Source organism: Tachypleus tridentatus, chromosome 6 (genome assembly GCF_004210375.1).
Source record: "Tachypleus tridentatus isolate NWPU-2018 chromosome 6, ASM421037v1, whole genome shotgun sequence".
Classification (NCBI taxonomy): Eukaryota; Metazoa; Arthropoda; class Merostomata; order Xiphosura; family Limulidae; genus Tachypleus; species Tachypleus tridentatus.
Window position 1 is genome coordinate 34,100,624 of NC_134830.1, and position 26,674 is coordinate 34,127,297.

General features: G+C 35.3%; 1 protein-coding gene across 7 annotated transcripts in view; it reads right to left on the reverse strand.

Annotated features, from left to right (window-relative positions):
* The window catches only part of LOC143252218 (discoidin domain-containing receptor A-like), a 356,540-nt gene that overhangs the window by 1,785 nt on the left and 328,081 nt on the right, over positions 1–26,674 (reverse strand). For all 7 annotated transcript variants that reach the window (XM_076504017.1, XM_076504020.1, XM_076504019.1 and 4 more), the window contains 2 exons: positions 26,103–26,334; positions 5,899–6,046 (listed from right to left, as the gene is read on the reverse strand). In XM_076504017.1, the coding sequence (XP_076360132.1) occupies positions 5,899–6,046; positions 26,103–26,334 (380 nt within the window). The remainder of the gene's footprint in view (positions 1–5,898; positions 6,047–26,102; positions 26,335–26,674) is intronic.

Sequence of the window (26,674 nt, forward strand, 5' to 3'; positions counted from 1 at the left end):
TTTGTACTTCGCTTTTGTTAAAACACTGACATACTGAGATTTTACTGTAACAATGGATTTGCCCTCATAGAGTCGTTTAAGCTTACGATTTAATTTTTTATTCATATTCTGTAAGACTTGTTATGTATCTGTCTATAGTACACATCTATTATTATATACAAACGACAAAGCACGACTGGTTTATTAATACTTTTTATAAATGTTGGTGTCATGCCAGAAATTTAACACAACAAACTCATATGTAGACGAATTGTGAAATCCATTTATTCCCGCGCACTCCTGCGCATGTTCCGATGAGTTTCCTGTCTATCTGTTAAGTTTAGACTTTTGGTGTTGTTTTTTTACTGCTTGAAACAGGTATGGATGAATGGATGTTCTATTGTATCAAACTTATATAGAATAGGATACACCCTAGAAGCTTTTAGTTGTCCTCGGCCACCTTGATATATGTCAGTATATCCTAATCAGCACACTATGGAGCAGGACCTTGTCAGGTTTACAGCAGACTCATTCTCGTTTGGCCTGTTGTGTCAAGAGAGTGAGTTTGGAGTTTTATGTTAATTGATGTTCATACTATAACTAAATGTGTTTTCTCTTTTAGAATCACAAATAAATTAAGTAATTGTTGAAGTCCCTAAATGCCTTTCAAATATCATTTTTAACAGCCCGGCATGGCCAGGGGTTAAGGCGCTCGACTCGTAATCCGAGGGTCGCAGACTCGAATTCTCGTCACACAAAAAGTGCTCGCCCTTTCAACCGTGGAGACGTTATAATGTTTCGGTCAATCCCACTATTCGTTGGTAAAAGAGTAGCCCAAGAGTTGGCGGTGGGTGGTGATGACTAGCTGCCTTCCCTCTAGTCTTACACTGCTAAATTAGGGACAGCTAGCACAGATAGCCCTCGTGTAGGTTTGTGCGAAACTCAAAAACAAAATAGTTATTTTTAATAAAATGCATCTTTAAACGAAATTAGTGGAAGAATAAATCATTTCATTGGCTCAGAATAGTGGAAAGGTACGGCCTACGCCCACAATTACAGAATTATTTTTAAACCTGTCAATTTTTATAAACTGAAATGAGAAATAAAACAGTTTACTTATTTTGTCCATTTTGGTTGGGTTCGGTATGACCAGGTGGTTAAGGCACTCGATGCGTAATATAAGGGTAACAGGTTCTAATTCCCGTCCCACCAAACATACTCGCCCTCTCAGCCGTGGGTACGTAATAATGTGACGGTCAATCCACTATTTGGTGATGGTGATGACTAGCCTTCCATCTAGTCTTACACTGCTAAATTAGGGACGGCTAGCGCAGATAGCCCTCGAGTAGCTATGCGCGAAATTCAAAACAAAACAAGCTCTTTTAGTTGATTCTTTACTTTGTAGGTGGCGTTTCATATTGCTCATAAAAGCTTTGCAAGAAACTCTTATTACCGTTTTTCTTTCTATTTATTTTTTTAGAATTATTATAAAGAATTATTTTAATATTATAAGGAATGTTTTAAGACGCAAAGAAATAGAACATACACTGTGAAAGGAATACACTTCGTCAGGTTTAAAATTAATTCACAATATTCACATACTGTGTAAAATCGAATTAATTACGTCTTTTGCTGTTTCTTCAAAAAAAAATTAACATATGAATGAATTAGTAATAACAGATTACAGTGGGGGGGGGAGAAAGGAGTCTGGAAACTTCCATTAAAAATACGTCTAACCAGTATTTTAATTAAAGTGTTAATGGGTACACGCTATCTCTCGTAAAAACATTTTTTAAACCAATTTTTAAAAGAAAACAAGAAAATACAGGGTTGAACTTATGTTATTCTATGATGGAACAGAGTAAGTTTACGAAATTACAACGCTAGACAGAAATGAAAATTAATGTTTTTAGAATCCTTGTCAAAAGTTTAAGAAATTGACGAGAAATTTAGGGATGCTGCGTTTTCTTTTCCGAACTGATGTAACTTATGTAACTATAGTTACAAAACTTTTGTAAGGTGATCAGGAATTAGAAAACAACAACATCACCATAGATTCAGTGATTTAAGTTATTATATAGTTCATCTATGGTTGTTATTTCTTGGAATATTTTTAGAGAATGGGTGATTTTAAAATATAACAAGACGTTTCACATAAATATTGTAAAATCAGTTGAAGTTGTAGTAGTGTGATCCAACTGTTGTGGATTAGATAAAAACAAACACCACTGAATTCTTAGTTTTTACTTTAATATGTCTTACACATTTATAAACATTGATATTTGAGTTTATTATTATATTACTAAATTATTTATTGGTTTATAACGAGAAACCCGGGGTGAGTGTTGAGGTAGATTTCAACATCGAATTCATCACAACTATGAAAAGCAGCATGTGAAAAGAGGAATGTCATAATATATTTAACTTTAAGCACTCGGTACTACTGCTTCCTGGCGACAAGAGAACATTCAAAATGACCGTATTTTCTCATTAGATTCTAGCGCAATCAGACAATTGAGGGGCGTTCTGAGAAAACCCCAGATGCACGAGCCTTCATCTCCATTCTACCAAACACAAACTGTACATTAAGCGGAATCCAGCTGTGTTACCCAACAACATTAATGTTACCAACAACCCAGACAACCTCGTAGTTATGTAGGACATCAGTGTTTCATACACTCTAGGTGGTATACCTTTGACAGACTATATTACCTCTCCTAACCAACCTCCGCCTTCCCTGTAAATGGGGTTTCTCTGTCAAACACTGCAGTTAATTACAAAAGATACATTCAAGAGAACAGTGATAGACAAACTATCAAAGTGAATAATGCTGCGACATTTTCAACACGGTAAGCTGTATTCATGGAAATAAAATTTCACATTTTGGAATCGTGTAACTTCAATTTAATAAGTCAAGTCATACCGCTAAATCAGATTATTATTAATATTCAGTAAACATCAAGCTACTCAGTAATTTAGCTCGATATAGATAGAAAAGTATAGAGTAAATACAAGCATGCATATAATAATTTTTAAGAGTAATTGTGGTTGAAAGTCTAGTAAAGCTGTATGGGCATCTCGTGTCTTTAATATGACAAAAGAAAAACAACAACAAAATTAACAGATAAACCCTGCATTGATGTTTACAAATGGCACTGAAAGGAAATGTTAAAAGCCACAGAAAGGTATTTGGTGAAATTGTGTGATTTACACTGAATGTATATAAGTATACCTGACCTAAATTCGAGCTTTTAATTACGAGGCAACAAGATTTCTGCATCATAAATAAAGACAGATTATAAAACATTCGTTTGCATAAACAGTGATTTTATCCAAGCTGTTGTGAATAAGCTTAGTGTAGGAACCTTTATTGATAACTGATAGAGAGAACGATGCTAACTGCGGGGGAAGGTGAACTGACACAACTGACACAAGTGTATGAAGTGAAACTAACACGACAGAAATATATGTATGAAGTGAAACTAAAACGACAGAAATATATATATGAAGTGAAACTAACACGACAGAAATATATGTATGAAGTGAAACTAACACGACAGAAATATATGTATGAAGTGAAACTAACGCGACAGAAATATATGTATGAAGTGAAACCAACGCGACAGAAATATATATATGAAATGAAACTAACACGGCAGAAATATATATATGAAGTGAAACTAACGCGACAGAAATATATATATGAAATGAAACTAACGCGACAGAAATATATGTTTGAAGTGAAACTAACACGACAGAAATATATGTATGAAGTGAAACTAGTATCGTTAACACATACATATGAACTAAAGCTAACGTAATTGACAGATATTATTGCTGAGGGTTGAATATGTTTTATTAAAACAATTTTAACACAGCCAATATATAGTTGTGTCGAATGGAATGTCTTAAAACGAACTACACGTTGATTTTGTTTGGCTTTCGTAGATGGTAGAATGCTGCCAAGAGCTGACTGGTTTTTGGAAGGCTAAAAACATCCATTGTACTTAAGGGAGCCAGGACTGTCTAAAAATAAACGCACAACAAGAAAACCAGTCGTGCAAAGTGCGGCATCTTATAAAAGGTGAGGATCCACGGTCACAAAGGTCAGTGGCAAAAGTCGATCACGTGCCCGGAGTAACATAATGCAACGTAAACACGACGGATCTCCACCTTGAAAATTACGAAAGTCACGTGTGTACTGTTTTTGTTTTGTTTGTTTTGGAATTTCGCACAAAGCTACTCGAGGGCTATCTGTGCTAGCCGTCCCTAATTTAGCAGTGTAAGACTAGAGGGAAGGCAGCTAGTCATCACCACCCACCGCCAACTCTTGGGCTACTCTTTTACCAACGAAAAGTGGGATTGACCGTCACATTATAACGCCCCCACGGCTGGGAGGGCGAGCATGTTTGGCACGCCTTAACGCGCTAGGCCATGCCAGGCCCGTGTACTGTTACTTGATACAATTTGTCTCGAGCGTGTTTCCGATTTATTATGCTACTCATTACGATTCCAAATAGCCTGAAATTTTAATTTCAATTTAGAAGTTGATTGAGTGTCGATATATATTAAATTTATAATGTTTGCCAACAAGATTGATACACACAGTTTTAGTTTTTAGCATAAATATATTTTAATATACAAACAGTAATACTATTTATAATAATGGTTGTTACAAATAATGATTTATATACAAAAGTTTTGTAAACTTACAAACAACACTGAGTCTTCTATTTGTTCTGGAACTGAATCTTGTATAAAAGGTTCACGATAAGCGAATTAATTCCATGTCGACACACAGGTGCAGTTCACTTAATGTGAAGCTACTAGCTTCTTCACACTTGAGTTTTTGTTTTCTTTCCCGTTGAAGTTATACGATGTCTTCGTAGGAATACTAACGTCCGAAGTTAATTCACTGTTGTTAAAAGGTTTGTAATGTTCGAAATCTATAAACTTACCTGGTCAAATATCTGTAGCTTACCGGTAGATAAGCATTTATCACAGTTATAGCTTCCGAGGTTTATAGTATACTGATTGTAGAAAATCGACGATATTGAATTCTCACTGCATGTCGGTTTATAAGTGTTAAGGCGAGGTTCTAAAAATTTTAGTTGGTGACAATGTAAAACATATATTGTTGATTCTTACACTCGAGAATCTTCTACAAATTTAGAGAATAGGCGGGAATTTCGCAATACATATTTGACACTATAAGTTTCACGCATTTCTAAATACACATATTTCACTAAAACAAAACATCGATACTAAAATAAATAGGCAATAGTAAATCCGTTACATTACACAAGTTTTTCCACAATAGATTTGTTCAATTGCTGCATACCTAAAGTAGCAAAAAAATAAAAAGGGTATTCAAGCTATTAATAAGAATACATACCGGTCAAGTTTTCGGACGTAGCGTCTATGGGTTTCTCTAAAATCAGACCGTTGAAATATACACTAAGAAACCGTCGACCTCGTATGATAGATGAATTATGAAAAGATGCAGGAAGGAGCGGTGTACTTTTGACTTAAATAAAAACTGTACTGCTGTGCTATTGTCAAGATGCACGGTTGACAGATAGAAGACGACTGGACGTAACGACGTTGATTATAACGATGCAGTTATGTTCCAAAATCGTTTTAGTAAAACGTACTCAACCTTTATAGAAAGTTATTGACAAATTGTACAAGGGAGAATATATGGGTGTAATAACAAAACATCACACGATTTAAACCACGTGCTGTCAAAACGGGTAGGGAATAGACACGTGAAAGTCGATGACGAACGAGAAAACAAACAGAAAGTCATAGAAAATCGTAACTGAAATATTTAAAACAACATTCCTGAAAGATGGAAAACGATAAGTTGTGAACAGTAAAAATGTAAAATGAAATTCGAGTAAAGCAAGTGGTATTTACCTGTCCAAGGACAACCATACACTTCAACCCTCATGCACACAGTACGGAGAAGAATGCTGTGGGGGATGAATCGAATTTTGGAAGCAATAATCAGGGGATCAATCACTCGTTTAGCTGGAAAGTAGGTGTTGGTGTTGCCCTGAAGGATCTGTAAAAAAGAAAGAAAGAAAGGAGATCCACAAGTCCAATTCCTACTAAAATTATTTATGATAACATAATAAGCCATAGTTATCACATTGCCAAAACTCCATGTCTGTTTAGTACTGTAATAATAATTACACTGTTCACTCTTTTAACTTCAATCAGCAGTAAGGGAATATATTTTGAGTGTGTTTAAGTAGAAAACATTTTAAAAAGTTGTGAAGTTTGAGTGGATTTGATAAAGGAAGAGAGAATGTTAAATTGTTAGGCTATCATGATCGTTGGTCAAGGTTGTACCAAAGCTACAATCAAGCATTGGAGATTTCAATGTGTGGTTTATAGGACTTCTACAATGAGTTAAACCTAATGACCATGGAAGTTATTTTGAGACTGATATCAACGTAAGCTGACAGAAGGTATGTTTGTACTATCTATAACAACAAGATGTGCCTACAACTATATGATCACATGACATTCACAACTATTTTGTGTCTTCGGATTTCTAATGTTTCTTCTGTAACTCCACGCATATAATTATATTTCACATCTGTAACATCTGTATTCCAAAAATAAATTGAAAGTTTACAATATATCTTGAAAGCGAATTTCTTTTATATCTGTCGTTCCAATTAAAACTATCCTTCTTGGATAATTTTTCAACGATTTATTTTTTTAAAAACTTCGTAGTCCATTCATTTCTTTTTTTTGTCTTTTGACTGTCACCTGTTTGTTTGTTTGTTTTTGAATTTCGAGCAAATCTACACGAGGGCTGTCTACTCTATCCATCCTTAATTTAGCAGAGTAAGACTAGAGGAAAGCAGCTAGTCATCACCACCCACCACTAACTCTTGGGCTACTCTTTATCAACGAATAGTGGGAATGACCGTCACTTTATAACGCCCCAAGATTGAAAGGGCGAGCATGTTTGGTGTGACAGGGATTGGAACCCACGACCCTCGGATTATGAGTCGAGTGCCTTAACCACCTGGCCATGCTGGTCGGGCCACCTGTATGTATATGACTTGCTCTAAAAAATTATTTAAACCAACTCGTCCGCTTATTATTCAAATTCAACTATTACGAGTCATTTAAACTGATACGTCTTGTGCTATTGTTTTATATTTACTCCGATAAAATTGAAGTAAGTTAACAAAACACATAGGAAAGTCATAACGATGTTTGGAAAGTATCCAAGAAGTATTTTATGTAGTAATTTAGCTTGATACTTGTCTGATGATTTGCTCATTACAATCTTAATCAAAATCACTTTGATCTAATTTTGAATGGAAAACTGGCACTTGAAAAGAAGTAAAACTAAGGCCATATATCACCGGGTCGCTTAGCCCTAAATAGCTGTCTGTTTTGACACTGAGCTGTTAACTTCTCTCCATCCTCTTTGTTACTCCCTATTTTCTCCTTACATGTTCCTGTAGTATTGGAGCCACTTTCTTGTCACAGGAAATAACGGAACACCAACCTCATAAATCATCGCAACCTCTATTAACCACACCCTAGTGGTTGCGACACCAGGACACCAGAAAGTTCCACATGAGACAATATGCTTTCTTTTCAGATATTTCAGTTAGAAAATGAAAAGGCTAAAATTATCTTGAACTTACCAGAGACTTGGCCTATTGTTTCACCGAGATAGATTAGGGCGCAGGTGCGTTTGATCACGAGGGCAAGTAAGATATTAATAGCCAAGCCATGTACAAAACTAATTATTTGTTGTTGTTGTTGTTTTGCGTTCTTCTGTGTGAGGTTTAATTGTGATTTTGAGCCTTACTAGATTTTCTTTGACTCCACTTCGATTCCACCCAGTGGCATGAGCGCTAGAACCCGGTTTTGATACCCGTGGTGGGAAGAGCACAGATAGCCCATTGTGCAACTTAATTACAAGCAAACAAATCTATTTCAATAAGTTTTAAAAATAACATACGTCTTAAAATATAATGCTTGCTGAAGTTCTATCGGCTAGCACTCGCAGCTTATGTCATAATTACCTTTAATATGTTTGATTGTTTTAGCACAAACATTCTGTTAACTCACAGGGGTAACATTTGTATCGTATAGTACAACAAAGTAATTAATGTGATTTTAATTAATTTTACAAGGTTGTTTTATAAATATTCTAATTTAAAAAAGAAAACAGTGGAGTGGTTTGTTTGTTTATAGCAAAGCGCAAAGCTATGCACCAGACTATCTGTGCTGTGTTTATCACGGATGTCGAGATCCAAATTTTAGCATAATGAATCTACAGGCCTGATCGCTGAGCTTAAAAAGGTGGGTAAGAAGAAAGCCTTTTTCCTGCTTTTACTGACGTTTAATCTTAAACAAGTAACTCTCAGTTTTAATTTGTATTTGCCAATAAATGAGTAATAAATAAGTAACGACCATAAACTTTCATTTATTGAGGAATATAATCTGAAAATTAAATAAGTTTGAAACATATTTTCTAAAATGATCATTTTTTTTCTTCACGAAAAAAAAAAAAGACAAATAGTGGTTTCTTTGACTACATACGTTTTTCTGATGATTGAGTAAGCATTGACAAAGATCAAGTCAGAGTCTATAGGACTACTTTGAAGCTTGTTAGACATTCCGGAAAAATAGATAATCATAAAATAGATTTAGTTTAATAAACTTTTTTTTCTTAAAGTAATTTCATGAGAAGACCTAGTAAACTCCTTTGACGTACTTTTTATTGTAGTTTCTCAGGTAAGAGTAGGCCTAAACGAACTGTCGAAACTAGAAACTGATTTAAAGGGATCTTTTGAATAATGTTGTTAAGTCTTGAACCAGTCTTATGAAACGGTTATTTCACACGTGGACATTCAGTAAAAGGTTTTGACGCCAATACGTTTTTAGCGACCCAAGTATACGTACATGGCATTTGATGGAGTATCGATCATTTAATAAAAAAAAATTCAATTTTTAAACATTTTGTATCATTTTTATCTTTATGTCGGAAGTTTAGAAGGGAATGTATACTTCCCAGTCGTTTTTTGCATTATTCTGTACAGCATGGATAGATAGCAGAAGCGACTGTGTTGAAAGTAAGGCTTCCCTCAAAGGTTTTATAACCTTGTATGCCTGTTCAAGCAGATTGTCTTGTAGCACTTAACCCATAAATTCTGTTAGGAGCGTATTCTCTTGGTAGGAAAATATGATAACTGCTTCCTAATGGAGAATAGCCACGCTGTGGACGAGGCTTCAGAAGTTTCAGTTACACGTGCCCTCCTTTACCTTTGTACGACTGTGAACATCATATTGATTTCAACGTAATTGGATTTAAACGATAGATGTTGCGCTCCACTCAAAGAAGCGTTAGACAGCCAGCTACAAAGAAAAGAACTGCGCCCCAGCTGCAAAAGGAAGAAACAGAATATAAGCAGTTATTATGGATGACCCTGCAGGTGCAATTACTCCTTCACTTTAATTTCTGTATTGTTTATGTCACGAGATTTTGCTGTTGACTGACCACAACTACTATGAGTTATCAACATTTACTGGAACTATTCAGTGAGAAGAATGAAAGTATAAATCGAACATCGCCGACTAATATATTAATAACATAAGAAACGTAGAAAATACTTTGTAATTTAATCAGTTTAAAGGTAGTGGAGAAACTGGCAGATTATTTACGACAAGTTAAACAAGAACGTGAAAGTAAGAAGCTTTCTTTTTATTACTAAATGTTCTATGCGCATATATATACATACATATATATATACATACATAACGTTATATGGTATTGCTGAAGAGATATTTTTTATAATATTCTACATTTTAAAAATGCTGTTATTTGCAGAGTTTCTAAGGTAAAAATTCAAAAGAAACTTTATATACGTGCATACACAACCTACACAAAGAAGAAAAACCGTAACCTCAACATAAATAAACTCTCTAATTTGGATACAAATATCAGTGTGGGAGACTGTGTTGTATATAAACATGATACGTGACACAAATAAAGAGTCAGTCAGCATGACGTGTCTCAACTGTAATTCCAAACCTTCTTGGTTTGCATTTTGGTGCTATAGAAACACGTTTCATACAGTACAACTGCGAGCATACTACAAGAATAACACTCAAGTCCTACTATTCGGTCAGGTAAGTGGAGCTCAAGAATTGGAGGCGGGTACTGTTCATTAACTGCCTTTTAGCTAGTCTATTAATTCAAAATTAGGGACGGGTGCGCACAGAAAATCCTCGTGTAGCTTTGTTTGAAAAATCCAATACAGATAAACAGGACTTGAACATAATGTAAAAGTCATAACATCACTTGATATCAGAATTCACGATGAATGACTGTTTCCAACAGTGCTATTATTAAATAATGGATATTAGTTTTAAATTAAAAATGTCGGTGCAAATACACACAAATATATATATGGATACAAAAGCTTTTGTTTGTTTGTTTTTGGAATTTCGCACAAAGCTACTCGAGGGCTATCTGTGCTAGCCGTCCCTAATTTAGCAGTGTAAGACTAGAGGGAAGGCAGCTAGTCATCACCACCCACCGCCAACTCTTGGCCTACTCTTTTACCAACGAAAAATGGGATTGACCGTCACATTATAACGCCCACACGGCTGGGAGGGCGAGCATGTTTAGCGCGACGCGGGCGCGAACCCGCGACCCTCGGATTACGAGTCGCGCGCCTTACGCGCTTGGCCATGCCGGGCCGATACAAAAGCAAAAACCTAATTTAGATTTCTGAAAATTACGCTTAGTTATTTTCTTCATGAATAATTGTCCAGTTTTAATTTTTTTTGCTACACCTACACTGACACAAGTTATTGATGCAGAGATAAATAATTATAGTGGTTAAGTGGTTAAGACACTCGACTCGTAAGCCAAGGGTCGGAGGGTTTGAATCTCCGTCACACCAAACATACTCAACAGTCAAAATTGGATGTAGATTGTATGGTTCTTCTATAGCCTACATCTAGAACAAACTAAGTTTGTATATAAACGTGTAGGAAGCACTGTAAGTACTGTCTTCAATATGTATTTGTCTAAAATGTTGGCTTGGTGACGGAGCTTTTCCAGTCACTCATAAATTAACAGAATTGACACAGTGTTAACACGTGAGCAAAACTAAAATTCATCACTGCGTGATGGGCGTCACTGAAAATACATTCTGTGGTCTCGTCTACCTTTTACTGTCTCTTCTGGAATTTATGGTTGAAACGTACAGAAAATATAGTGAATATCCGTTGTAAGTAGCATTAATAATATTTTATTCTTAAAGATAGAATAAGTATGTTTGTTTTGAATTTCACGCAATGAATAATGGATTTGACCGTCACGGTATAACGCACCGACGGTTGAAAGAGCGAGCGTTTATGGTGTCACGAGGATTCTGAGCCCGCCACCTACAGATTGTAGGCCTAACCACTTGGCCATGCCTGGCCAAGGAAAAATAAGATGTACTATGTTTTAAGGTTAACTCGCAGCTCCGCCTATTGTATTTTTCATAAATGTGTTCCACATGTTTTATATAAATGTATATATAAACTGTCAAAACTGCATGTAGATTTATGGTTCTTCCACAACCTATACATTTACATTTGTTTTGTGCCAGTCCTGCATGTTATAGAATAAAGAACAGATTTTAATACTTTTGATACGGTCATTGAAAATTAGCATGCTAAAATAAATAAAATAACAACAAAAACTGGGGACACGTGCTCATTAAAGGAGTTACAACATTCTATTATAGAATGCAAATTGAATATGGAATGGAGTTCAGACGTCGAAGAACAAAATATTCGCACTTTTAATTGTTGTGTCGCGAAATTCATTATTAAACTTTAATAATGTTTCTAAGTTATATGACCTAGTTATTAATGTTAAAATACCTATCGAGAACCAACAAATGTGATCAACAGAACATTGTAGAGAAGGGAAGGCGAAAGTACCGAGTTACAGTTTCTATTATCAACCAATTTCTTCTTACATGGAGATAACAATGACTCTATTCTGTTGAAAATAGTTCTGTTTTATTCACTCTGGATTTTCTATTTTGTATTAATCGTTTACCTTTATTGGTTTACCTTCATGTGAAATAGCAGTAACGATAAGTGGTAAGTTGCAAAAAATAACTGATACATTGTCCACGAAGGGTAAACTACTTATGATGATCTTCTTCTGAAGAGAACTTTCTGGCATTTTACAGTCGATCATAAGACTTGTTTAACAACTCATGTAAATATTAACTTGAAAATAAAGCGTAGAAACGTTAGGTAAGAGACTAACGTAATACAACTGGCGTCTGTACGCAGATAGTTCAATTTTTACCAAGTTCTATTATGCATCATGTACATCATTGAAACAAATAAACGATACTGAAGCCTGTCTCGTCATTTTAGAGGTGGGAGACGTAGATACGATGTCTTGCTATTGTTTATTACCTACTGATTTCTCATTAAACTCCATCTCCTAGCGTTGCTGATATCTTATCTCATTTAGCTAAATCTCTTCATTGCACGAGGCTTAAAACTCACTTTACTCAGGGTGAAGGCAAGTGAAAATTAAATTACGAAAGTAGGCAGAATGGCGAAGAACGTGGTCACATTAAGGAAGCTCACGCTACAGGCTGTATTCTACTTGACAAGGTAGTAGCAATCGTGGTTGCCAGGGCAGATAAAGCCAGTTACATCCTGGTGATCTATTCAGTTTTCTGGTGTATTCTTATCTTTTGATTGGAGAAGATGAAGTCGATTTCTAGCTTTACGCCAAAGTAGTACCATTTTATCCAACTTATCTTATTTAAAAACCTATGACGTGTTCTACACTAGGTGTAAGAAATTAAAAAAAAACAAACACCAATAAATGCACAAAACAAAAACGAATAGGTTCGCCAGTTTGAACTGTTATCAAGTTTGATGGATGCAGGTACGTGTAATAAGAAACGTTTGATATCATTGTACTTTTCTCTAAACTCCCTATTATAAAATAATTCTCAGTGGATGCTAGATATTTATTTTCAAATAAAGTTAATTTTCAATGAAACTCCTAATAGACTCCTGATAACCGAAAATATTACTGACATCACACATGTAAATAAATAACAGGTATTGGGCGATTCAGTATTACGGCATCCAGTAAATAATTACTAATTTTTTACAGTGTTTTCATATATCATCGAGACAACTGTAGTTATAGTGTTATTTCTCTATATATAAACATATATATACATTTATATATGTGTGTGTATAAATACGTGCAATAACTTTATTATGTAACAAAACTACACACTGATACTCTATTATATATAACACCACCATACCTAAGAAATAACCACGTATATTATTACGTAACGTAAACCAAACTCCGAATTATTTTGTTTATTCCACCAAACCTGAGAAACTTATGTGCACATATAAAACACCAAGGCAGTGATTAAACTATATTAAAAAGACGTGATCAGTTAATAGCAAACTTTCTTATTGCTAACATATTAACTACGCGAATAGCATTATGCACAGCGTTACATCGCAAATAAATAGGTCTCGGTACGGTGTTTATCATCCATTATTTTTATTACGTATAATATTGCACTGCTTGTGTTTCTTTTAGATCTAGACTGAACGGTGTAATATATTACACGGATAAAATAAGTACGTAAAAAAGGGCCATATGTGCAAGGGTTCGATGTTGTGGCACCTGGCTATCTTTTAATAGAATTTCGTGACAGAGAAGAATGAAGGTTAGGGAATCTTCAATGGATCAATCAACCAATTCCAATCGGGCACGTCCACGGACTTGCCTGTGGGAGGCTATTCTTTGGGAACTTTATCTTAATGAGAAAAGAAGCACTTTTAAAAAAAATAGCTCATAATGAGATCACGCAAATGAAGCAAACAATAACAACAAACCAACGAGATACATATTTGTGTATCTATTACAATTTCACACTATTTATTTCCTCCCCCGAGTAAACAATAGAAATATTGCGCATAGGTTACATACACGTATATTAATAGTTTTATAATTTTCTTTGTTTACCATGATATGAGAAAGAAAAAGAAATTTTTTTACACAAAAATATTTTATAAAAAAATCACGCGAATGAAGTAGAAAAAAACCAAAATAAAACAGAAACTAGTTGAGTATTTGTACTATAGTTTGGCATTCATTATTTACTCTTAGGAGACGATGGAAATTACACATCGGTCTTCTATACACCAATTATGTCACAGTTATATATATATATATATACTTTAAATTTTCTCAGCTTATCATGATATACTATGAAACTTTTTTGCACAGCAATCGACAACCCCAAGTTGCTAAAATTGAATTTTAGCCTAAAAAGAGGATTAGCGATTATAAGGAAAAGAAGGCAAGAAGGTTCTTGAACATTTGATGTATTGTAAAGGTCAGTTTTGAACCGGGATTTGTAATATCATACCTGAAAACACCAACAACTTACTGCTAACTCATTATTTTCGCTACACAAGACATGTACACGCGACTGCTGTTCTCGATCAACGCCATCTGAATGAAGTAATATATTTTTGTTTGAATTCAAATGTATTGTTATTAAATTTAGCTACATTATTTTGAACAAGAACCAATTGCTTCAATATAGAACTACTTTTTTGAAGCAGAATATTTTGACCATTTAGGGCGGAGTTATAAGTTCTTGTAAAGAATGTTGATACTTTACAGCACGAAAGGAGCTAAGTTATAAAAAATATAGGGCTTAAGGGAATTTACGAACTGAAGAGAAACTTACGCTGGTTATTGTATTATTTCTCCTTCAATACACAGTATTACAGACACGTTTTTAGAACTATTTTTTTCAACTCTTACTTACAATCACTTTACCGGAGAGAAAATATACAGTTGTGAATGTTATAATCTCTGACTTCAGGAAATATATTTTTGTTTGGGTAAATGTTTTTACTAACCTTTCGAAGTATTCGTTTTAGTTTTAATCAATTTGTTATAATGCATTTACATGCCCCCCGCTAGTACAGCGGTATGTCTCCGGACTTACAACGCTAAAATAAGGGGTTCGATTCCTCTGGGTGGGCTGAGCAGATAGCCCTTTGTGGCTTTGCTATACGAAAAAACACACACACAAACACATGTATTTACATGACTATTAGGGTTCATATCTGTACTATTCACAATCTAATAATAGTATATGTTTGTGAAATTTTATTCGTCGGCCTGGCAACAGCGAGCAAACACGGATATCATTGGCTTCGTGGGAAAGACGATTACCTGAGCCAGATGGCGTTTCAGCTGTCACAAGAGATAATGAATCGTTTCTCTTCTACACTTACTTGTCTCTAGCAGTTTCCAGAACACCTTAACAAAGCCAGAAGAAATGTACGCTTCCTTTTGCCTTACTTTTTCCTGACAATAAGCAATTGATGCCGACACCTAGTACCCACTTCTTCAAATATCAAGAGGAGCTCTGTCACATTATGTGTTGGATACGCTGCAAAGACTCGGTGTACAACAGAGTAAGCAGTTTTCAAGGCGCTCACAGCTGGGACGTTCTCAAGGCAGGAGGATAATAAAAAAAAAAAGAGTATTTCTTTGAACATGTAGCAACAAAAAGACATTCTTTCAGAACATTTCTACTCTCTGACATTCCTGATGATCAAATGCTTTTCCTCACATAACGTTTTAAAACCAGCATGTTCTGTTCTGAAACATTTACGTCGGAAAGAAGAAAAAGACAAATGAATGAAGAAGTGACCATTTGTTATTAGAAAAGAAACACAACACGCTTCCTTTTAAGGTGTCAGAAACATAAAAAAAAATTGTTAATTTTAATTTCGCGCAGAACTACTCGAGGGCTATCTGCGCTAGCCGTCCCTAATTTAGCAGTGTAAGACTAGAGTGAAGGCAGTTAGTCATCACCACCTACCGCCAACTCTTGGGCTACTCTTTACCAACGCATAGTGGGATTGATCGTTACACTGTAACGCCCCCACGGCTGAAAGAGCGAGCATGTTTGGTGCGACCGGGATTCGAACCCGCGACTCTCGGATTACGAGTCGAATGCCTTAACCCACTTGGCCATGTCAGGCCAGAAAAAAAAAAAAATTATTAAATATTTTTCCAAAACGTTCAACGCAATCTGCTCTTTCAAAAGAAATAAGTACAATTTATTAGCATCTTTCCGCATTGCATAGAAATAGACCTCAAAAATGAGAAACGAAGGCAACGAGTGCAGCGGAAAAGAATGGATTTTTTTCGCTCGTTTTCTGATTAACCTACACGTCATTAAATTTGTAAAAGGAAAACATAAATTACGCAATCAGTAAAAAGCCAGATATTTAGTTATTCAATTGATTGAAAATGTTAATTGACCTCAACGGTTTAAGCAAGTCTGTTTTAGTGAAAAATAAATTAGTTAAATAATTTGATAATCGATTGAACATGTTTACTTTGGAAATAACCTTGGGGGCGATTCAATCTAATAATTGTACGGCAAGGCTTATAAACGGTTATCATCTTTCCATAAAAAGATTCCATCACGTAAGATGGAAATTCATATTACAAGCAATATCTGTTGGTATAACTGAACAATAAATCATGAGAAGCCAAAGCAAAACCGGTTTTACAAGTAATTTATACAGTTTCAATATTTTCATAATAAATCAGGGATTTATTACTACAGAGATATTAAAATCTGAAAACTAAACCCCAGGTAAAGCGTTAGAAAAGTTTTATAAAGTAAATACTTGTTCGCTGAGGTTTTCTGTTTTTTCTATAAATTAACGCAAATTTTTTGTTACAATAATGTTTAGTTGACTGAAGAAAATTAACTGGTTGCAAAACCTGAGACTCCTTCCTGCAGAAGGAACACAGTGAAGCGAATGGAATTCATGAAGACAAATTTCTGATAGGGGAAAACATTAAATGGTCGTTTAGAGCTGACAGATACTATAAATAATGATAGAGCAAATTAAATTATTTAGTTTTTATCATGAACACAACATGCCTGCTTTAGTCCTCTAGGAAATCTGTAATTCTGGCTCTGTAACTTTGTCAATTATTAACGTAATCAGTAAAGACGTAAGTCTTAATTTTAGTTTATAGTACTCTATAATCGATTATATATACAACGGGCCCGGCATGGCCAGGTGGGTTAAGTCGTTCGATTCGTAATCTGAGGGTGGTGGGTTCGAATCCCAGTCGCACTAAACATGCTCATTCTTTCAGCCGTGGGGCGTTATAATGTGACGGTTAATCCTACTATTCTTTGGTAAAGAGTAGTCCAAGAGCTGAAGGTGGGCGGTAATGACTAGCTGCTTTCCTTCTAGTCTTACACTGCTAAATTAGGGACGGCTAGCGCAGATAGCCCTCGTGGAGCTTTGCGCAAAATTCGCAAACAAACAAACAAATATATGTACAATGAAATATAAAAACACAACCCAGCCATCAAGTGTGACGCAAATTTAATATGGACAACTTAACCGTATTCTGCTATGACAGAGAAGTCAGTTCTTGCTGTTTATGTCTCAAACATTGTTTTATTGGGATGTTTCTTCCTCCCCATTACACGACACGTTCCATGATTTAATATACACGTTAAACACGAACCACAATGCAAAGGTTCAAACGCATCTGTTGTTTCTCTTTCGTCGTTTAGAAATACGATTTTTCTGAGTCAAATATGCATTTATATTACTAAAAAGACGTTCTATTCCTTGAATTGCCGTATGCATCACCACAAAGATTGGAAGCTGTTTCACCTTGCGCGGAACCATCTGGAAAAAGACGTTTCTATTTTTTTGAGATTATTTGGTCGATTTCAATGAAAGAAACTCTGAAGTACAGGATAATAGTCTAGATGCCACTATTATTAGTTGAGGGGAAGAAAAGCCACGTACAGATACGAGGTACTCAGTGAAGGGTAGGGTAAGATCAGGAGGAAAAAAAAATGTTTTTCTGTTGTAAGTTTATTAGACTGGCTACTGTAGCGTGTAAAATGCGAGATAGGGGAGCTTCAATTTTGGAAGGCAACAGCTTTGGGAAAAAATAAATATTATCTTACTCTACATACCTACAGGCGAGGTAAGTTTGAAAGTTAGTTGGAGTTCCAGAATTTTATCGGAAGTGAAATGAAAGGGAAAGAAAGTATAAATTGTATCACTAAGGCAAAAGAAGAAAGAGAAGAAAAGACCGCGTGACAGAAGCCTAGCAATGAGGTCTCGCTGTCAGTTCCTCACAGAGGAGTAATCCTCTTAGATGAGGGTGTAGCGACAAGGATTATCCGCCATGAACTTCATTAACGACTAGTGTTGCGGTAAGCTCTAGCAAAATCCCTTTCCAGGTTACAAATGAAATTGGGTTATGTTATGAAACCTTTACTAAGCCTAACTTAAGAGAGTGGTTAAGAATGTGAATTTCGTAGAAGGAAGTGACGAACGGAACAGGTTATTAATATTGTTATGATACATTGTTTTTTACATACTAGAAATTCTTCATCACACATTTGGAATTTTGTGAAGCAATCGTAAAATCCTCTCATTTTACACTATAATGATACTGAATTTTAAAAAAGGTTGTATCTCCTTCACAGATTGAAAAATAAGATTTAATTAAACTTACTCGAGCACATATGTTTTACTTCCGATTTTACTTACCGATTTAATCGAGTACAGATGTTTTTACTTCCGATTTAATCATACACACAATATTGGAAATTTAGATATGCTTACTTCCCAAGAATAAGTAACATGTGTTTCATACACTTAAGTACACTTACGGAATTTACACTTACATGAAGATATGTGCCAAAAGCGTTAAGAATAAATTGGCCTAATTAACTCTGATGCACATGTGTGCCCGGTATTACGTCCCCCGCGAGCACAGCGGTAAGTATGGGGATTGAGAGTGCTAAAATGAGGGGGTTCGATTCCCGTCGGTGAACTGAGCAACGAGCTCGATGTGGCTGTGCTGTAAGAAAACACAAGTACACTGTATGGCTTTGCTGTAAGAAAATACAAATACACTGTATTACGAATTTTATTCTTAATAAATTCTTGGGAAATTGAGAATGTTGAAACCAATTGCAGTTTACATACAAAACGTATTTATTTTTGAGTATCTTATTAAATACGTTCACAATTGGTCCACGAATTATTCTTTTATATTTTTGAAGTAATTTTTACTGGTTCTTATCTACAGACATTATTCCTAAGTAAGTATTTTTATCGGTTTTCCAACACCTGACAAAAGTACCGTTAATACATTAATAACCATTAACTCAAAATTTCTTTGAGTGTACACTGGAGATCGGTGCCTTTCCTTAACAACATCTTTCTTTCTTAGAAAGTAAATTCTGCAGGAATTACTAGAGAGAAACTTGTTTTTTTGGATTTTGCGCAAAGCTACACAACGGCTATCTGCGCTAGCCGTCCCTAATTTAGCAGTATAAGACTAGAGGGAAGGCAGCTAGTCATCACCACTCACCGCCAACTCTTGGGCTATCCTTTTACCAACAAATAGAGAGACACATTATAACACCTCCATGTCTGAAAGGACGAGCATTTTTGATGTGATAGGGATTCGAACCTGTGACCCTCGGATTACGAGTCGAGCGACTTAACTACCTGGCCATGCATTTTTTCTCTCTAGTAAAGAAAGAGTTCAAAAGTATGAGCCAAACTTACAAATTACAAGACACAAATACGTAAAATTAACAACACCCAAAATTACTTCTGTTTGTACATTAATTTTTTTTGTACAAAACACCAAAGTTTCCAGTTTCAAGCTTGTATCATTTCACGACATAGAATCAAGCTGAAAGAATGAAAACAGTTCTCTCTGTAACATTTATAGGTTTTAGATATATTTTGCTCCGAAATAGTTAATTAATTTGTTTTAACTTTCCAATATTGTTTATGTCTCAGATGTCAACATTCATTTTTCGTGGAAAGCTACGCGTATTAAATGATTCATAAAAATCCATTCAAGCTTTAATTAACTTTAAAGAATTTAATATACCTTCTAATTTTTATTTATTTTAGAATAAACCCACGTTAGGATATCTGTTGTGTTTACCACAGGGAATTGAACCTCGGGTTTTAGCGTTGCAAGTCCGTAAACTTACAGCTATCATGCCGTGGACTACTTGGTTTGTTTTTGATCTACAATTGTAGTTTCATAGGACTACCTATAATTATCAGATAAGTTTATCTCACTGCAGTGTTAATTACAAGGGTTGTCCAAATGGAGCCAGAGCTATACAGGAGTAATCGTAAATCAAGAGCACAATAGAAAGACTCAATTAAATATTTTAGTGATTGTCAAGAAGTCAACTTTGGATATTGTTTATATGTACAGTGATTTATTAGAACGACCTGAGGTTTGGCATGGATAAAGGCCTAACGGGATGAATGTTTTTTAGAAAACATACAAAGCCATCTACCAATTTCCATAACAAAAACATTGCACCGCACCTCTGGGCATACAGTGATCCTTAGAAATTAATACATCATTACAGATTTAAACAACGTCTCATCTAGGATGTGACCTCAGTCGATCATGCAGTTTTCAGATGCCACGAAAAGGATTATGTGTGGATGGAGCAGCAACCAACTTTAATGTCTAGTAATAAAAATGTTTATCGTGACCTCAACGCACTGGGTCAAGGTATTTGTACGCCTTTACTGGGATATGATAAGATCGCATTTGAAGATGCTCAAAGGAGGATTGCTCACTTTCAATGCATCAGTTTTCTTCGGATTGCCTCATGCCTCCTTCATGTCATCTAATGAGCAGCTTATTCCTCTGAGTTTGATAGGATTGTTAGTGATTGTAGTTTGGATTAATACTCACATAGACCTGCTCTGTATAACTTCAATACTTTAATCAGTCATGGGCTGTCACTAGCCCATGCCAGAATTTGCCATAGTTCATTGTAGATCTATTGCCTTTTTCATTCGGCAGGAGTTCCAGGATTGTCTTTCCAATAAATGGATGACACAATGCTATCACTTCGATAGGCTCATTTCTCAATGGTAGTCGACAACACCTCTCAATCTTTTATATTATAAATGCCATGTGATTGCACACGTTACGTTATAGTGAAAATTACAGATAGCTTTATAACATCTTCAGAAATGTAACATTATTACACCTTTGTCCATATCAAAACCCAATTCCATTAAATGATCCGTTGCAGGTATATCAATGTCTGGATTTAATTGGATTGTTTATACTTCCCATCTTAAAGTTTTCTCTGTGATCATGATCTTAAAGTTCCTAATGTTCTCTAAGATAATTATAGCGTCTACATCTTATACATCATTAGTTGTATGTGCTTTTTTCTCCATTTTGCCACCCTTGTTGCTCCAATGTTATTGTTGAAGATGGTTACTTATCCACAGAAAAAACCAAGCTTTTCGCCATAGTTTGAAAGAGTCTTTTGTTGTTGAATAAAAACCCTCATTTTATAGCAAAAAATACTCTGGTAAATCTCAGATAAGGCCTTTAATATCTACCTAATAACTTTACTAAATTAATATTTGTTTAAAATATCTCGACTGAAGAATTACTGAACATTATTCTTTTTCCAAAAACGAGTCGTCTCCACGACATTGTGGCTTAATGACCACATGCTTTCTTAGACTTTTTACATTAACAAATATTTTTTTTTCATCAGGACAATTTTAGGAACAACTGTAAAAAGATGCTCTTGAGCTGAAAGATGTTTACCACATAATCGAACTGGATATGCTGCACAGGGGGAAAAACGACTTTTAGTGTAGGCAGACTTCCACAAGGCTGCTGTATTAAACCCATTTCTGAAGTAGGATTCCATTTTACATTCAATTATTCGCTTCGGAAGAGCCTTATTAAAGATTCGAGATTACAACTCGAAATGGTAGGTTGAATTCAACTTTCAATTTCACGTTCCGTGTGACTCTTATCTCAAGTATTATACAGATCGAAAACATAGGAAAGCAACAATAATGAAAAGTTGATATACAGAAGAAAAATTATAATGGGCGAATTTTAGAAGTTATTTAATTCCAACAAAACTAACTAACAATTTAGTTGTTTCTTGAAAATGTGAACTTAATGAGTTTATGGTTTAAGTAAGTGATTAGGAAACACTTAGTAACGCTCTTTTAAAAATGACAGTTGTTTAACTTGAACTACCATGCTTAAATTTTAAATTATTATATATTATTATAGTGTAACAGCAGTAAGTCTAAAGATTTATAACGCTAAAATACGGACTCCGATACCGTAGTGGGCACAACACAGGTAGTCTGTTATGTAGCTTTGTGCTTCAATACAAACAAACACATCTTTTACTGTTATGAAGTCTTGTGTATTGTTACCAACTTTAATATTAAACAAAAGGTAAAAATAACAACTGCGTTTATTTAAAACATTAGATTTCTCACTGTAAAACAAGCAAACAGAAGAAAGTAGTAAATATAAGTTTAGCCTGTCTTAGTTTCATATAAAATATACGTAATTAGTACTTGCAAATAGATCTTTTTTAAAAAAAAAACGTTGATTCCGTTTCACACCTGAAACTAAAACGTATGATTAATAGGTTGCAGGTTTTTATTGTTGTTTCTTTTAGTTCATACTAACGGCAACCGCCCTTATGCTATTGTTTAGTTATTAGCCAATAACATGAAATCTATAAGACATTAATCAACGTGACACCACAGTTCTATAAAATACTCTCATTTCCTGTTGTCGAATAATGAATATTCTAATGCGCAAGCGCAGTAGATGTTCATCTTTCACCTTGCAGCTGTCATGGCTTGACAATAGAAAGGAATGGTAGAGCTTATCTTATACGTACACGCTACATTATTATAATGGGACGCACTCGATGCTGACTTTAAGATCATTGATTTGCAGCTTTATCCCAAATACCAGTTTTGCCGAGTGTTTGGATGCAAAAACACTTATATGTTCAAAATCAGTAAAATATATTTTTACAAAACACACCTTTTTTGAACGCGTGATACTTGAAAACCTTTTTTCTCTGGGTAGCAAACTAAGTGATGTTTGTTACTCTGATGTTCTTACTTTCTAAGTTATATTTTGGGACCCGAAAGCCAAAAACCTGAGCAAAAAGCAAGATAAACCTAGGACTTGCCAAATGCGGCGTTTTAATTGGAAAGCAAAACAGAAAGTTGGTTCGCATGAGTGTCTAACATTATTAGACTTGAAGAAGTTGGGAGGCTTCACTAGGCTTTCTTTATGCAGCCCTATGTTTACTGTTCCTAGGCGCCATTATGTTTTTATTTTTTTTAAAATAATGTTCGTTTAAAAAGAGAGCCGCCACCCTCACCAAAACGGGCAGGAAAGCGAAAACAGAGTAAATCAAGCCTATAGCCAACTTCAGAGCTCACCAGATGTTTTTAAACTGTAGACACCCGACATTCCTACAGATAAATTACTCTCTACATGGGATAAATAGAGATTCCAGTGAGGCTTTACATTGCAGGAAATTAATTACAGAAGGTTAAGTTACAAGAAAACCTCTTAAGAAGTTCGTATTTTTATTCTATTTTTCTTTTGTAAATATACTACAGTGCAGAAAGACTGCTTCACCTGATACTGCGCATTTTAAACTCTGGAAGTCGAGGAACGACGTTAGTGACTGAAAGAACTACATACTATAAAAAATTCTAGATTAGTAAACAAGATAAGCTTTTCTTTAGGGTCAAAATTAATATGAAAAACTCGTCGGAGGAAATCTGCACGTGAGAGGCACTTTGGTGCCAGGGTAATCACGTGCATTACTCTTTCTTTATAACAGAGATGAGACCCGGCATGGCCAGGTGGTTAAAGTGCTCAACTCGCAATATGAGGGTCTCGGGTTCGAACCTCCGACACACCAAACATGCTCGCTCTTTCAGCTATGGGAACGTTATATGCGACGGTCAATCCCACTATTCGTTGGTTAAAGACTAGCCCAAGACTCAGCGGTGAGTGGTGATGAGTTGCTGCCTTCACTCTAGTCTTACACTGCTAAATTAAGAACGGCTAGCGTAGATAGCCCTTGTGTAGCTCTGCCCAAAACAAACAAACAAACAAACAATCAAAGAGAGATAACAATAAATATAAGATATTTACATAGAAAAATATTTAACAAATTCTGCTGTGTCGGTTTTACCTATAAAACCTCTGATTAGCCAATCAATACACCGATTACATATCATAATTGGTTGTCTATTTAACTGATTTACAATTCTTCAGCAGGTTCATGGTCAAGACATGAAAGATGATACGAGGTCTATCTGCGCTAGCAGCCCTTAATTTAGTAGTGTAAGAATAGAGGGAAGGCAGTCATCACCACCCACCACCAATTCTTTGGCTAATTTTTACCAGCGAATAGTGTAATTGACCGTCACATTATAACGTCCCCAAGGCTGAAAGGGCGATCTTATTCGGTGAGACGAGGATTCAATTCCGCGACCCTAAAATTACGAGTAGAGTGTCCTAACCATCTGGCCATGAGGAGCTGATAGGAAGGAATCTGTTTAATGGTAAGTTCTAATTCTTAGGCCCAGCATGGCCAGGTGGCTAAGGCATTCGACTTATAATCTGAGGGTCGCGGATTCGAATCCCCGTCACACCGAACATGCTTGCTCTTTCAGCCGTGGAGATGTTATAATGTGACGGCTAATCCCATTATTCTTTGGTAAAAAAGTAGCCCAAGAGTTAGTGGTGGATGGTGATGACTAGCTGCCTTCCCTCTAGTCTTACTCTGCTAAATTTGGGATAACTAGCGCAGATAGCCCTCGTGTAGCTTTGCGCGAAATTCAAAACAAACCAAACCTAATTCTCATTTTTCCCCAAATAGAATATTGACAAGTTCAAAGACAGGTTAACATTGATTAACATTGGAGGAGGAGATTTGTCCTCGTGTATGTAACACATCACTTGTATTATGAAGTTGTAAAACTTGAAAGTTATTGATAACAACTAGCTGAAGTACACGTCTCCTGAAAAAAAGCTATGTAAATTCATGACTAATAACAGGTTATCTTACGTCACGAAAAGTTGTTTTCATTATATGTAATCGTGCAAAACGCAAAAACGCCCATAAAAATTAAGAAGTGCAAAATGCAAAACTGAACATTTGTTTGTATCTTTCAATGCACTCAATAAACCACGAAACCAAATTTAGTAAAGATCCATTTACAGAGGGCGAAGTAGTGGTAACAAACGCAAAAACACACACATAAATCCTACAAAACCTAAAATTTGTATGTATCTCCCATGGACTCAGTAAACTTCCATATCACATTTGGTAAACATTCACTTAGAGAATGGAAAGTAGTGATAACAAAAATAAAGCGCCCATAAAAAGTGCAAAACTGAAAATGTGCATGAACCTAATGAATCTCCATACCAATTTGGGTAAAGATCCATCCACACATTGAGAAGTAATTACATGGACAGACATCAGACTGTGCTATCATGAAACAATTCTATACATAAAACAATATTTTTAATTATAAGTTTTAAATTGTACCATATTTGGAGACAGAACAATCGTTGTTTCTGAAAACTTTAATCATCACACAATCGCATTCGATATTTCATTAAGGTATTTCCATAATAATAAACTTCAATCATAATGTCCACGTATGTAGGAAACATACTGATTATTTACAATGAAACATTAATATTCACGTTTGTTACCATATGACGATGCAGCCTAACAACACTCACTCTATTTTAGTAATGATGGCTAATTTTATGATAGTTTTGTTTTTCGTTTTTACTATTTACGAGCGTTCAAAAACACTATTGTAGGAATAACACTGTCTCTTAACAATGGAGAATAGTCCTTCACAAGATATAACTTTTAAGACTTGGCGTCTATTTCTTTATAAAGCCGTTAAGATGAAACGTGGGATTAGAGAATTTGTGTTGGATACTGGCTATTTCTCTTCATTAAAGGACATTTAGTGTTTATACTTGCGTTGAAAAAATAACAATTAGCGAGACAAACAAATCTACTTTCTACAAATCATAAATGATTTGTTAAGCTGTGTAGAACGTTTCACCCTGTATATGAATGAGCAATCCTTACCTCGTGTCCTGTTCTATTGATATAACGAATCCAGTCATGCACTCCTGGTCTCCAGTATTCCAACTTATACTGTTCAGCATATTCTTGACCCTGTCCGTTACCGAATCGACCTTGAGTAGCTACTTGGGTGATTACGTGCAGACTGTGCAAGTTTATCTCGAGGTATTCATACGTATCCTTGTCAATTTGGCGCGATGGACACCAAGCACCACTGTTCACTTCCTGTTCCAGTCTTAAAAAAGAAAGGTCAGAGGTAATCATATAATCCTGAAAAATTCACTTATGCTCTCATGTTTTAAAATGTTTATATGTCGTATCAAATGTCTTCACCTTTATAAAGTGCCCTAGTTTGTTAACTTATTGATGACTCTTTGTAGAATGAAGTTACGTCCCAAATGTTCTGATTAATAAATACTAAGTATCTTATTTTCAATAAACAGTGTTAACGAATAAGTGTCGTGAAATAATCAAATTTTTAGTTTGTTATGTGACATTGAAAATGAAAGGTTTAATACACCAGAGAGATCAACTTAGGTTTTAGATATGATAATGGAAGACGAAAGTCGTTCATA